This window comes from Pseudophryne corroboree (genome assembly GCF_028390025.1).
Source record: "Pseudophryne corroboree isolate aPseCor3 chromosome 3 unlocalized genomic scaffold, aPseCor3.hap2 SUPER_3_unloc_11, whole genome shotgun sequence".
Lineage (NCBI taxonomy): Eukaryota > Metazoa > Chordata > Amphibia > Anura > Myobatrachidae > Pseudophryne > Pseudophryne corroboree.
In genome coordinates, this window is record NW_026967499.1 from 2,380,799 (window position 1) to 2,395,319 (window position 14,521).

General features: G+C 44.0%; 2 protein-coding genes and 1 non-coding gene across 3 annotated transcripts in view; 2 read left to right on the forward strand and 1 right to left on the reverse strand.

The window, feature by feature from the left end:
• The first annotated feature begins 247 nt into the window (after positions 1–247).
• LOC134983287 (zinc finger protein OZF-like) lies at positions 248–4,723 on the forward strand. The gene is made up of 4 exons (XM_063949006.1): positions 248–303; positions 423–520; positions 647–995; positions 2,169–4,723. Exons 1-4 carry the CDS (start codon positions 270–272, stop codon positions 3,392–3,394), a joined length of 1,707 nt encoding a protein of 568 aa, XP_063805076.1. The 5' UTR covers positions 248–269; the 3' UTR covers positions 3,395–4,723.
• Positions 4,724–7,023: 2,300 nt separating this feature from the next.
• Positions 7,024–14,521, reverse strand: part of LOC134983270 (gastrula zinc finger protein XlCGF53.1-like) — a 65,573-nt gene continuing 58,075 nt past the window's right edge. The window contains exon 7 of the mRNA XM_063948993.1: positions 7,024–7,049. Coding sequence (XP_063805063.1) covers positions 7,024–7,049 — 26 coding nt within the window. The remainder of the gene's footprint in view (positions 7,050–14,521) is intronic.
• LOC134983298 (5S ribosomal RNA) lies at positions 9,259–9,377 on the forward strand. Its single transcript, XR_010191622.1, has one exon. It is a non-coding gene; the product is annotated as a 5S ribosomal RNA (ribosomal RNA).

Sequence of the window (14,521 nt, forward strand, 5' to 3'; positions counted from 1 at the left end):
AACATCGGGGAATGTGTCTGGGTGCTGACTGGAGAGGTGACTGCTGGGAATGGGGCATTATACAGTAACACCAGGGAATGTGTCTGGGTGACGACTGGAGAGGTGTCTTCTGGGAATGGGACATTATAAAGTAACCAGGGGATGTGTCTAGGTGATGACTGTATCACTGTGTGTGTCAGGTTCCTATAAGGTGTCAGGATGTCACTGTCTATGTCTCCATGCAGGAGGGGGAGTATATAGAGGAACACAGGGGTCTGTACAAGGACGTGATGATGGAGAATCACCGGCCCCTCACATCACTGGGTAAGAGGAGACTGTCATGTATTGTACAGGGGAGAGCAGGTATGGGGACCCCTTTTATACAAACATCATCTGATAATCACATATATACACTGTACTCAGTCTTTGTGTATCTCCTACAGATGGGCTCAGTAACAGAGATACCCCAGAGAGATGTCCCCGTGCTCTGTATTCCCAGGATTGTACAGAGGAGAATCACAGGACCCCACAGGAGGATCGGGTAGGTGGAATTTAGGGTCTCGACAATATACCAAAGTGACTGTCACTGTATTATCTGTAGAGAAGCTGTGTGTCTTATACACTGATATTATACTGTTTCACCTCAGTTTAATCTGACTGTATACAGGTAGAACGTCTGTCTAATATTAAAACAGAAGATATAGAGGAAGAAGAAGACACGTATGTGACTGCTATAAAGGCAGAAGATATAGAGGGAGAACAAGACACGTATGTGACTGATATAAAGGCAGAAGATGTAGAGGGAGAAGAAGAGACGTATGTGACTGATATAAAGGCAGAAGATATAGAAGGAGAAGAGATGTATGTGACTGATATAACGGCAGAAGATATAGAGGGAGAAGATGGGACGTATTTGACTGATATAAAGGCAGAAGATACAGAGGAAGAAGAAGAGACGTATGTGAGGGGTGATCAGCAGTGTAAGGAGGAGGAGATCCCTACAGATATCGGCACAGGTGAGTAGTAAACATTTATTACAGAAAAAAGTCACATATTCTCCTTTCTCAGTCACTACAGCAATCTCTTAGCCTACACCCTCCTCTGTCAGTACAAACTAATGAGGAATATGTATTTTTACAGTGGTGGAGTCAGGAACCATTAGCCCCTATTATACTCTTGCTCTCCCCCTCACATCATGTCACTGTGTGTTACCAGCCCAGAGATCTGACCAGTCTCCTCCCCACACTCTATGGTGTATCTCATTAATCAGTATCCATCAGCCCCTATTATACTCCTGCTCGCCCCCTCATATCATGTCACTGTGTTACCAGCCCAGATATCTGACCAGTCTCCTCCCCACACTCTCTGGTATATCTCATACATCAGGAGCCATCAGCCCCTATTATACTCCTGCTCTCCCCCTCACATCATGTCACTGTGTGTTTCCAGCCCAGAGATCTGACCAGTCTCCTCCTCACACTCTCTGGTGTATCTCATATATCGGGAGACATCAGCCCCTATTATACTCCTGCTCTTCTCCTCAAATCATATCACTGTGTGTTACAGGACGATAGTATAAGGTATATAGTTACGGGAAGAGAAGCATCACATAAATGTCCTGTAAGTTAAAGCGGTATGGACAGTAGATCAATGTTTCCATCAGTAGTTACTGGAGAAGCATCTCCGAGTATTCTCAGACAGCGGGTGTGCCAGGAAAGCAGTGAGATGGTGGCAGAGGTGGGAAAGCTGATATATTGTGTAGAGAGAGTCACCTCACGTGTTCCATGTATCAGGCTAGGAGAATACAGTGGCTGAATAGCTGAGACTGAGGCAGGATGTTCCAAGGGCCTGGTCCCTACATCAGGAAGTCTTCCAGCTACCGATAGAAAGATTTGGGCTTCTTCAGGTAGACATTATGGCAGCAGCTCATGTCACCTGTAGTAATCCCATGTGATCTCTCTGTGTTAGTTATACTCCAGTCCAATCATCCTGGTTTTAATAAAATAAATAAACATAAAAGCAATGCTTACATGTAATAATGTCACTTATAGAATGATATATTGTACCATGTGACACCATGGGTCTCGTCTACTCATTTTATAGTAATTTGCTATTTTTAATTATAATCTTTACAAGATTAAAATTGTTACAGGAAAATGTCACATTTCCATAATGTATTTTATTTCCAGCAGACGGACACACAAGCAGGAATATCTCAGAAGGACATCTAATGTTATCCCCGGATTGTGACATAAAAGATAATGACAGTAGACAGGATTCTTCAGGAGATAATCCCATTACACCAGTTATACATCCAGCTTTATCAGCTGATCCCTCTGATCCTGGGAAATGTTCTCCTGATCAGTCTGATATTGGTGCATCTGTTCCAGCTCTGACAGTAGATACAGTGTTTCCATGTTCTATAGATGCCAAATGTTTTACACAAAACACAAAGCCTATTAACCCACACACAGGTAAGGCAGGTGGAAGGCCACTGATATGTTCTGAGTGTGGGAAATGTTTTACATACAAAGCAGCTTTTGTTACACATCAGAAAACTCACACAGGTGAGAAACCATTTCCATGCTCTGAGTGTGGGAAATGTTTTACATACAAATCAGCTTTTGTTACACATCAGAGATATCACACAGGTGATAGGCCATTTCCGTGTTCTGAGTGTGGAAAATGTTTTATACAAAAATCACGTCTTGTTATACACGAGAGAAGTCACACTGGTGAAAAACCATTTACATGTTCTGAGTGTGGAAAATGTTTTATTCGAAAATCAACTCTTGTTATACATGAGAGAAGTCACAATGGTGAGAAACCATTTCCATGTTCTGAGTGTGAGAAATGTTTTATATATAAGTCACAACTTGTTAGACATGAGAGATATCACACAGGTGAGAAACCATTTCCATGTTCTGAGTGTGGAAAATGTTTTATTCAAAGCTCAGCTCTTTTTATACATAAGAAAAGTCACACAGGTGAGAAACCATTTCCATGTTCTGAGTGTGGGAAATGTTTTATACATAAGTCACAACTTGTTACACATCAGAGGAGAAGTCACATAGGTGAAAAACCATTTCCATGTTCTGAGTGTGGAAAATGTTTTATACATAAGTCACATCTTATTACACATCAGAGAAGTCACACAGGTGAAAAACCATTTCCATGTTCTGAGTGTGGGAAATGTTTTGTAAACAAATCAGCTCTTGTTAGACATGAGAGAAATCACACAGGTGAGAAACCATTTCAATGTTCTGAGTGTGGTAAATGTTTTGTACAGAAATCAGATCTTGTTACACATGAGAGACGTCACACAGGTGAGAAACCATTTCTATGTTCTGAGTGTGGGAAATGTTTTGCACACAAATCACATCTCGTTAGACATGAGAAAAGTCACATGTTCTGAGTTTGAGAAGTAAATCAGCTGTTTCACACAATAGACATCACACAGGTGAGGAACCGTTATTATCTCATCATCACCATTGCCATGCAATGTTCCTCAAGGTCCTGTCCTATCTCCTATGCTTTTTGCAATATACCTGCTGCCACTAGGTGAATCAATCAGATGTCATGCCCTGGTCTACCACTGCTGTGCCGATTACCTATTTTTTGCTCTGTGTACTCGGAACCCAATACCAATCCTAAGTGGCTGTCTAGCTGAGCTCCAGGTGTGGGTGATACCAGTTGGCTGTGACTAAGTTGTGGTGAAACATCCTTATGATAGAGACTCACCTACAAAGGGCAAGGCTACTGCGTTACCAACCAATATGGGGGAAGCTTTCTGTCTGACCTCTCATTACACAACGTATCCTGATCCCGGCTCTATGTGACCTCTCACATCTATCACTTGTGTCACATTACATCTTATACCTGTAGTTTTATGTTTCTGTTTCCCTGTTACCTGTTCTGTAAGATCACCTGCTCTCATTGTGTGAGGGGGAGGGGGGGGGTTCACTTTCTAGCATGAGTGGTAGTTTCTGGAATTGGATCGCCCAGAGGAGTGTGGGAGTACCAGCCTGGAGGTGACAGGGGTTAGTTCCTATTACCTAATGATAGGGATACGGTCTGACTGTCACGTTCCTGGTACACACCGCCGCTCTGCCTAATAATGATTGCCACTTTACATATGTGCAGCAAACATGACACACTACTCATAGATCAAGTGGAAAAAGAAATAGAGGAATTGGGTCACAACCTAGAAATTTGGGAAAAAGATTTGTCATTTCAAACAGCTTTTGAAAAACATCAAAAAGAACTGAAGCTTTACGAACAAACAATAGTAGATCGGAAGCGGGACAAATTTATCAGGGATAAACGAGATTTCTCACGTGGGGACATTTTCAGGTGGAATTCCATACCCCACAACAGAAATCGAAGACAGAGGGACGACTCGACTTTCTCAGAATTTGAATCTTCAAATAGTGGGGACTCATCCAGCGAGACTCCAGACAACACCAGATTTAACCAGGGAGATGGAGAATTTTCCCCACGTTTTTTAGGCCAGGGTTCGAAACAAAGAGGCCGAGACAAAAACCAAGGAAAACCCGGCGGGGGGGAAAGAAGAGGCGACAGACGCAACCCAGACTGGGACACATCGAGGACTGCCAGGTATCCGGCCCGACAGAGGAAGACCCTACGGTAACTCACCTGTCCACATCCTCATTACAGGTTATTAACCTATCTGGGAGACCCCTTTCATCTGCACACATGGCTGTGTTGGCCAAAGGCCTCTCTTTCTCACCCTCTAGATCATTCAACAGATTCTCTTGGGAGAAAGATCTTCGATTATTTGGCAGAAAACTCCTTCTTAAAAAGTTCTTTGCTAAACATCATGCAAGACAAGATAGTGTTGGTATCACTGACTTATCCGCTGATGAGCTCCAAACAGTTCAAGCCCTGGAGGACCTATTAGTGGAATCAAACACACAGGACAGTACTCCCGGCAGAGCCAAATGTAAACCAAAGTCTTCATTTTTCCCACCCGATAATACCAGCCCTGAAATTAGGGTTTTTCTTAACAGGGTATCAAAAGAATTTGACGACATTTATGTCCGAATAAAAACTTCCCACCAATATCCATCTAGAAATCTTAACTTCCAAGAAAGGAAAGCATTACGTGAGATGGAAACATGGCGGGATGTAATCATCAAACCTTCGGACAAAGGTGGTAACATTGTTCTATGGCCGGCAGAAATGTATATCACGGAAGCCCATAGACAACTGTTTAACCCCCTCTGCTATCAGAAACTTCTCAACGACCCCACAAAAAGGTTCCAAAAAGCCTATACCTTGTTGATACAAGAGGCTGCCACACAGGGAACCATCACGAAACAAGAAGCCGCATATCTGACCGTACAAAATCCAAGAACTCCAACTTTCTATCTTCTGCCGAAGATCCACAAAGACATTCAGGTGCCACCAGGCAGACCAATAATGTCAGGCAATGGCGGACTTCTGGAGCAACCGAGTCGTTTCTTAGATTTACATCTACGCGATTTTGTCCTTGACCTACCATCTTATCTACAAGACACCGCTGATCTATTACGAAAAATTCACGATATCCACTTTGAGGATGACTTCCTCCTAGGGACTTTAGACGTTGAGGCACTTTACTCCAGTATCAACCACCATCAAGGCCTGTCTGCAGTCAAATTCTTCCTGGACCAAATTGGCTCTAATGACTTCTCTGATTTTCTCCTACAACTACTTACGTTTGTTCTTTCCAAAAACTATTTTGTGTTTCAAGACCGTTTTTTCTTACAAATCAGGGGAACCGCTATGGGGGCAGCATGCGCACCCACATACGCAAACCTTTTTCTAGGGTGGTGGGAGCACCTGTATGTGTTCAACATCAAGAATGAAAAATATACCACACATATAATACTGTGGCTAAGATACATCGATGATGTCTTCTTGATTTGGAACGGCAATAAAAACTTGCTTTTGGAGTTTATTCAGATTCTTAATCAAAATGAACTTAACATTACTTTGACACACTTCATCAGCCCCACAAGAGTACCATTCTTAGACCTCAGTATCTATAAATCCAATGCAGGATTCTTAGAAACGGAATTATTCCGTAAGGAGACTGCAACTAACAGCCTCCTACATCAAACAAGCTCCCATTTTCCGCCCACCGTGGAAAACATCCCCAAAGGGGAATACCTACGCCTAAGACGTAACTGCTCAGAAGACCTTACCTTCAAAACCAAAAGTTTGGAACTAACTAACCGTCTCCTGGATAGAGGCTACAGCAGACGCTCACTTAAACGGGCATACACCGCTGTTGCAGCAACCAAGAGAGAGGGTCTAATATTTGGAAAGAAAAGTAAGAACACGGAGCAGGAAGATACGGTTCGTTTTATTGGCACCTTCTGCCCTGAATGGAGGAAGTTGAAGGGAGCAATTACTAGACATCTCCCCATCCTACAATTGGACCCAGACTTGGCACCTCTCTTTGAGTCCCCACTACAAATGAGCTGGCGCAGATCAAAAAATATGAGAGACCATCTAGTGCACAGCCATCTGATCTCTACAAATACCAAGAAACCTTCTATCACAGGTTCTTTTCCTTGCGGCCACTGCAAATCATGTCCGCAAATTCTGCAAACCAACACGGTCGTTGATAGGTTTGACCAGGTGGTCAAGCTACAACACTTCTTTAACTGTAACACACAGGCGGTGATATACTGCATAACGTGTGAGTGCAATTTAAAGTATGTAGGCATGACTACACGAAAATGGAAAGAAAGAATACTAGAACACCTTGGAAACATCCGCAATGCCTCCCGAGATCTTGATAGAATGAAACAGCTCACATCGGTAGCGAGACATTTCAATTTCGTTCATAAAGGCTCCATCAAAGGTTTCAAGACCTTCTGCTTAGATCAAGTACGTCTTGGAATACGGGGAGGAGACATAACTAAAGAACTATTCAAAAAGGAGAGTGAATGGATCTTCCGTCTGAATAGCCTGAAACCCTTCGGCCTGAATGAAACTATCAATTACGGAGTTTTCTTGTAATGAATGTTTCATCTACATCTCATCAGTTACTTCAATTTCTGTAAATATAATCAAAAAATTTTTTAATTCTAATTTGTTTTAACAGTATATCGATACATTAGTATTTGTCCTTGCATGTATAATCCATTAATTCTCCTATACACCGCATATAGGATCCACCACTTACTCAGACACCATTTTTTCTATCTCCCCCTCCCTATTCTTTACACCATTAATCACCTACCCCACACACCCTTCCCTCTCCCCAATACTACCTCCCTCACACCACCCAACATTCTCCCCCTTTTCCCCTCTCCCACCTCTTCCCCTTTTCCCCCCCCTTTCCCTTTCCCCTTTCCACTTTCCCCCTCCCCCCCCCCGCCCCGCCCCGCCCCCTCTTCCCTCACCAAGGCTCCCCTCCTCAATTCATCCTCCTTACCGCCGCCAAAAATCATCCCCCACCATCACGTCTACTCTCATCGCACACAGTGCACCATCATTTCACCTGACATACTCACATTTCACTCACTTACTACACGATACACTCACACTTGTCTTCCTAATTATATAACATACACACCAATCACATCAATCCCTTAACAGCAGCCAATCTTTCATCTTTTTCACTCTTACATTCACTTTCATTAACTTGTAATCACATCTCAATCCCTTATTGCAGTCACTAATCCACCAACTCTCACGGTACTAATATCAACACCGTCCATTATAGGCACTTCCCCCTACCCCTCATCAATTCCTAACACACCTTCTGTGAATATGCCGCATAGATTATTTTTCTCCATATAAAAAATTTTTTTTAATTTTTTTTTTATTTTTATAATTTATTTTTATTTTTATTTATTTTTCTTCCTATATGTTTTCTTCCTGTGTTTAAATTTTAATAATATCGTCACCACCAGACTAGGTATATCTTTCCCACATCTAAAATGGAGATCTCAATACGTGTTAATGATCTCTGATCTCCGCTAATGTTGTTTTAGCTCTGCTTACGTAGTCTCTTAGCAACCAATAGTAATCACTATGGATAATTCATATAGATATCCGGATATGTCGCACCTATTCCGCCGTTGCAGTCGCTTAGCAACTGCCCATATAAACAGCAGATACTGTTCCCATATCCAATATGGCGTCCGTTATCTCGCGAGATGAGATTATCCTCCGTCTTCCTGATTTGACGTTATCGTTGCGGTTTCCTAGCAACCGCCTACATCGATAGATCACACCCACCTCATGGCGCCTCCGGATTGGACAGCTCTACTGGTAGCAGGTTTAAAAGCCCGCTCCCCACACCGGACTACACGGAACCCGGAAGTGAACAAGCCTTAGGGCGAAACGCGTCTTCCGCATCCTGCAACAGGGGTCTCGTCGACACCACCCTATCCTGGCATTTTGCCACATCTATCTCTGTGCTCTGCTGGCTTTCTCAAAACCTTGGTGAAACCGTAAGATCTACTATCCGGTGGCTGCATGCCACGGATAGCAACTTTTACTGCAAATCTCGGCCGATCTGCCCTAATTACCTAGCTTTCAATGTGTATTATAGTGGTAACTAATTAGGGGCACCTACTTGGTTATAAATTAAGCAGTTAAAACATCCAAAGTCTCACCAGTTGATGCATGTAATCAATATATATCTATTTCTTCCAGGAATGCATTTGCTCTTATCTGCCTGTATTACCTCATACCTCCTCAGCAATTAATGTATGAACATAATGAGTATAGGTTCTTAGTACTCAAATGTCTTATCTGTAGCCAGTGGTAAATATTAAATATCTTGTGATTTATGAGTTAATGCATTTGGTAATTGATATATGCGTGTATAGTCTGGAGATAATCTGATACATCAGCACATAACTTGGCAGATTCTCGCCTCTTCCTGTGCCCTGTAACAAAACTGCATCACCAGAGCAACTACGTATTTACCTAGCTCACTCAGGATTGCAGATCATTTACTATCTGTCTGACTATTTTATTACATATCAGCAGCCAGTCTTTCTTTCAACTGTTAATCCTAGTGCCAATCTGATCATTATATTTCTCTAAGATCACCACATTTTTTTCGTGGACTCTCATTTATGATTCCCGGTACATTGCACCACGAGAGTGGGAATTCTGGAATCGGGTCTAACGTAAAAAGCAGATCCACTCATTTCCACGATTCTGTTTCTGATACTTTTCTATCAACTTCTACTCTATTTTTTCAATATTCTTAAATAGGTGCACTCTCATTGGCGTTCGCATAAAACTCTCTACTACCATACCACGTTGCCAGCGCCCGATCTCGTCTGATCTTGGAAGCTAAACAACGTTGGGCCAGGTCAGTACCAGGAAGGGAGACCACCTGCGAATACCTGGTGTTGTAGAGCAGGAATTTTCCTCATTTATGTGGTAATATCACCAACAGCAGTATCACCACTTTCTACTATTTCATTCGACCTAGTCTTAAGGTCACTGGCACCATTACCGTGATGTGCAAAACTTCCTACTATTATCAGCACTGTTTCCAATTCTTATAAGTATAAAGTGAATTTTGTCTATCATTTTTTGTAGAGGAATGACCTCTGATCATTACTCTAATCCTTTATAAGCCCAAGAGCATAGCCTTATACCTCTCATATATCATTGTGTGTCGACCACCCCGTGGTTCCATCAATACAGCAAGTCTGTACTGGTCAAGGGGAATGGGGGTATGACCAATTCAATGTCTACAACCCTTTCATACATTCTTTACCAATAAAGAGACCAGAACATTTTAATTAAGATGCTACATATATTGCATTTTGAGGGACAGATCTTAGGGAAGAACCTATAATTGTAATAATGCTAATAAAAGTTATGTTTTAAGTACTTTTCTCAATTAACATACTATATTGAATTTTTCTAATAAGAGTGCGCCCACACAAGAGCCTTCTTTCGTCTCCCCATGTTCTAAAGTTTGCATACTTTCTGGCTCTGGGTGCACCACCAACAAGGACAAGACTAACATTTATATGTGTATATATTCTCCGTACACAATATAGAAAGGGCCACTTTTTGCCCCTTCTCTCCCTCGTGTTACAAGGGAACTCTATTGTCCATTTTTGGTTTTCTTTTCTTCCTAATTACAGTATTATCTCTAATTAATAATCCGGTGCCGGATCGCCCAAGCTTCTTCGCATATGTGCAGCTGTGCCAGTGTCACCCCAAGCCTGTATCACACAGGCTGTCACATAAGCCCCTATATCTGTTGTAGATGCAGTAATCAGCCTTTGGCACAATTATATATATATATATATATATATGTATATATATACACACACACACACACACACACACATTCATGGGTTCGCCACTCCCAAAGCCTGGTATACGGCTGCGTTGACTCTGGACTAAATAAAGCACAGTGGACCAACACCAGCTGATGACATGGTTTCCTAAATCAACACAGACTGTGTAAACTTCACACTGGACTTCAAGCATCTTGGACTGTGTGCCTCTCCTTTCTTCCTCCGTACTCTGGGACTTTGGTATTCAAATGAGATGCAAAATTTGCTCTAATCAGAAAAGGACTTTGGACCACTGAGCAACAGACCAGTTCTTTTTTTCTTTAGCCCAGGTAAGATGCTTCTTACTAGGCCATTTTAGAGCACATCACACATCCTTCAGCAGACGAGCTTTATGGAGATGCGGACTTCATTTTCCAGCAGGACTTGGCACCTGCCCACACTGCCAAAAGTACCAAAACCTGGTTCAATGACTTTACTTTCTGTGTTGGATTGGCCAGCAAACTCACATGACCTGAACCCTATAGAGAATCTATGGGGCATTGCCAAGAGAAAGATAAGACATGAGATTGAACAATGCAGAAGAGCTGAAGGCCATAACATCTCAGCAGTGCCACAGGCTGATAGAATCCATGCCATGCCGCATTGAGGCAGTAATTCATGCAAACGGGGCCCAAACCAAGTACTGAGTACATATGTATGATTATACTTTTCAGAGGGCCGACATTTCTGTATTTAAAATCCCTTTTTTTTATTGATTTTATGTGATCTAATTTTCTGAGATTTGGGATCTGGGGTTTTCTTAAGCTGTAAACCACAATCATCAATATTATAACAAATAAAGGCAAGAAATATCTCACTGCATGTAATGAGTCTAGATAATATATTAGTTTCACCTTTTAAGTTGAATTACTGAAATAAATGAACTTTTGCACAATATTCTAATTTTCTGAGTTTCACCTGTACAGTTCATTATTACATCTTTCTGCTGCTGATTCCTCTCCCAATGCAGCCAAGCATCTGACTAGCCTTCCTCATTGCTTTGTTACATTGCTTATCTGCCTTTAAGTCACCAGAAATAGTGACTCCTAGATCCCATAGCTCCTCAGTAGTTTCCAGTATAGTGCCATTAATACTGTATTTAGCCTTTGGATTTTTGAGACCCAAGTGCATGATTTTGCATTTTTTTGGCATTAAACTGTAATTGCCGCACTCTTGACCATTCCTCTAGTCTACCTAGATCCTCAATCATTTGTTTTACCCCTCCTGGTGTGTCTACCCTGTTCCATACCTTTGTGTCATCTACAAAAAGGCATACTATCCATTTAATGCCATTTTGCAATGTCACAAATAAAGATATTAAAAAGCACTGGTCCAAGTACAGATACCTGGGGTACTCCACTGGTATAATTTCCCTCCTGTGAATGCACTCCATTTACTACAACTCTCTGTTTCTATCATGTAACCAAGATCTTATCCATTCAACAATCTTAGGGGTACCGTATATACTCGAGTATAAGCCGACTTTTTCAGCACTTTTTTTTGTGCTGAAAAAGCCACCTCGGCTTATACTCGAGTCAGTGCAGGCAGAGGCAGAGCAGTGTGAAGGAGGGACATGGAGCGCACAGCGCGCGGCGCTCCTGTGTCCCTCCTGCATCTCCGGCGGCAGCAGCGGCGGTTCTATTACAGGAAATACCCGTTCGTGACCTCTGATCACGAACCGGCACTTCCTATAATAGACCCGCCGCGGCCGCCGAAGATGCAGGAGGGACACAGGAGAGCCGCGCACGCTGTGTGCTTCGTGTCCCTCCAGAAGACAGCGCGGGATCGACGGAGGGGTAAGTAACAGCACTGTGGGGCATACCTGGCACTTGGGGAGGGAACGTATCTGGCAGCACTGTGGGGGCATATCTGGCAGCACTGTGGGGGCATATCTGGCAGCACTGTGGGGGCATAACTGGCAGCACTGTGGGGGCATATCTGGCAGCACTGTGGGGGCATATCTGGCAGCACTGTGGGGGCATAACTGGCAGCACTGTGGGGGCATATCTGGCAGCACTGTGGGGGCATATCTGGCAGCACTGTGGGGGCATATCTGGCAGCACTGTGGGGGCATATCTGGCAGCACTGTGGGGGCATAACTGGCAGCACTGTGGGGGCATAACTGGCAGCACTGTGGGGGCATATCTGGCAGCACTGTGGGGGCATATCTGGCAGCACTGTGGGGGCATATCTGGCAGCACTGTGGGGGCATATCTGGCAGCACTGTGGGGGCATAACTGGCAGCACTGTGGGGGCATAACTGGCAGCACTGTGGGGGCATATCTGGCAGCACTGTGGGGGCATATCTGGCAGCACTGTGGGGGCATATCTGGCAGCACTGTGGGGGCATATCTGGCAGCACTGTGGGGGCATATCTGGCAGCACTGTGGGGGCATATCTGGCAGCACTGTGGGGGCATAACTGGCAGCACTGTGGGGGCATAACTGGCAGCACTGTGGGGGCATATCTGGCAGCACTGTGGGGGCATATCTGGCAGCACTGTGGGGGCATATCTGGCAGCACTGTGGGGGCATATCTGGCAGCACTGTGGGGGCATAACTGGCAGCACTGTGGGGGCATAACTGGCAGCACTGTGGGGGCATATCTGGCAGCACTGTGGGGGCATATCTGGCAGCACTGTGGGGGCATATCTGGCAGCACTGTGGGGGCATATCTGGCAGCACTGTGGGGGCATATCTGGCACTATGAGGGCATATCTGGCACTGAGGGCTGTGTACGGCTAGAGCTGCATTTCCCACCCTAGGCTTATACTCGAGTCAATAAGTTTTCCCAGGTTTTTGTGGTAGAATTAGGTGCCTCGGCTTATATTCGGGTCGACTTATACTCGAGTATATACGGTATATTTACTAACATTCGTAATTTTCGGAAAAAGGTCAAAGTTCAATCACGAATGACATCGAAAGTGTAAAACTGCAACTTTTTGAATTTATTACGATTAATTTACTAAGCTGTCGTATTCGGATTTTTCTTTTGTTCCGATGTCGATGTCATTCGTGTTTTTTTTTTAATTTTTACGGCAGTGATTAGCAAAACACTGCCGACTTTTTAAAAATGAATCTCGGACGGATCTGTGTGATCCGTGCTGGGGTTCATTTTTTTTTTTTTAATTAAACACTGTAAAATCACAAAAAAAAATGTGTGGGGTCCCCCCTCCTAAGCATAACCAGCCTCGGGCTCTTTGAGCCGATCCTGGTTGCAGAAATATGGGGGGGAAAATGACAGGGGTTCCCCCATATTTAAGCAACCAGCATCGGGCTCTGCGCCTGGTCCTGGTTCCAAAAATACGGGGGACAAAAAGAGTAGGGGTCCTCCGTATTTTTAAAACCAGTATCGGGCTCCACTAGCTGGACAGATAATGCCACAGCCGGGGGTCACTTTTATATAGTGCCCTGCGGCCGTGGCATAAAATATCCAACTAGTCACCCCTGGCCGGGGGGCCCTGGGGGAGTGGGGACCCCTTCAATCAAGCCCCCCCCAGCCACCCAAGGGCCAGGGGTGAAGCCTGAGGCTGTCCCCCCCCCATCCAATGGGCTGTGGATGGGGGGCTGATAGCCTTTTGTGAAAATGAAAATATATTGTTTTTAGTAGCAGTACTACAAGGCCCAGCAAGCCTCCCCCGCATGCTGGTACTTGGAGAACCACAAGTACCAGCATGCGGCAGAAAAACGGGCCCGCTGGTACCTGTAGTACTATTACTAAAAAAATACCCAAAAAAAGACAATACACACACACCTTGAAAGTAAAGATTTATTACATACATCCACACAAACATACATACATACTTACCTATGGCCCCACGCAGGTCGGTCCTCTTCTCCAGTAGAATCCAAGGGGTACCTGTTGAATAAATTATACTCACCAGCTCCAGGGTCCCAGGCTCCTCGGGGAATCCATTTGTAATCCACGTACTTGATTAAAATAAAAAAACGGACACCCGAGCCACGAACTGAAAGGGGACCCATGTTTGCACATGGGTCCCCTTCCCCCGAATGCCAGAAACCCACTCTGACTTATGTTTAAGTGGGTTTCTTCAGCCAATCAGGGAGTGCCACATTGTAGCACTCTCCTGATCGGCTGTGTGTTCCTGTACTGACTGACAGGCGGCACACGGCAGTGTTACAATGTAGCGCCTATGCGCTCCATTGTAACCAGTGGTGGGAACTTTCTGCCCTGCGGTTGACCGA

Bases quoted from the DNA above. Each gene is read 5' to 3' on its own strand.
- LOC134983287 (XM_063949006.1), top strand. From the start codon at position 270: ATGATGGAGAATCACCGGCCCCTCACATCACTGG. The intron at 521-646 runs GTAGGTGGAATT...GACTGTATACAG, and splicing joins GGACCCCACAGGAGGATCGG to GTAGAACGTCTGTCTAATAT. The intron at 996-2,168 runs GTGAGTAGTAAA...TTTTATTTCCAG, and splicing joins CCCTACAGATATCGGCACAG to CAGACGGACACACAAGCAGG.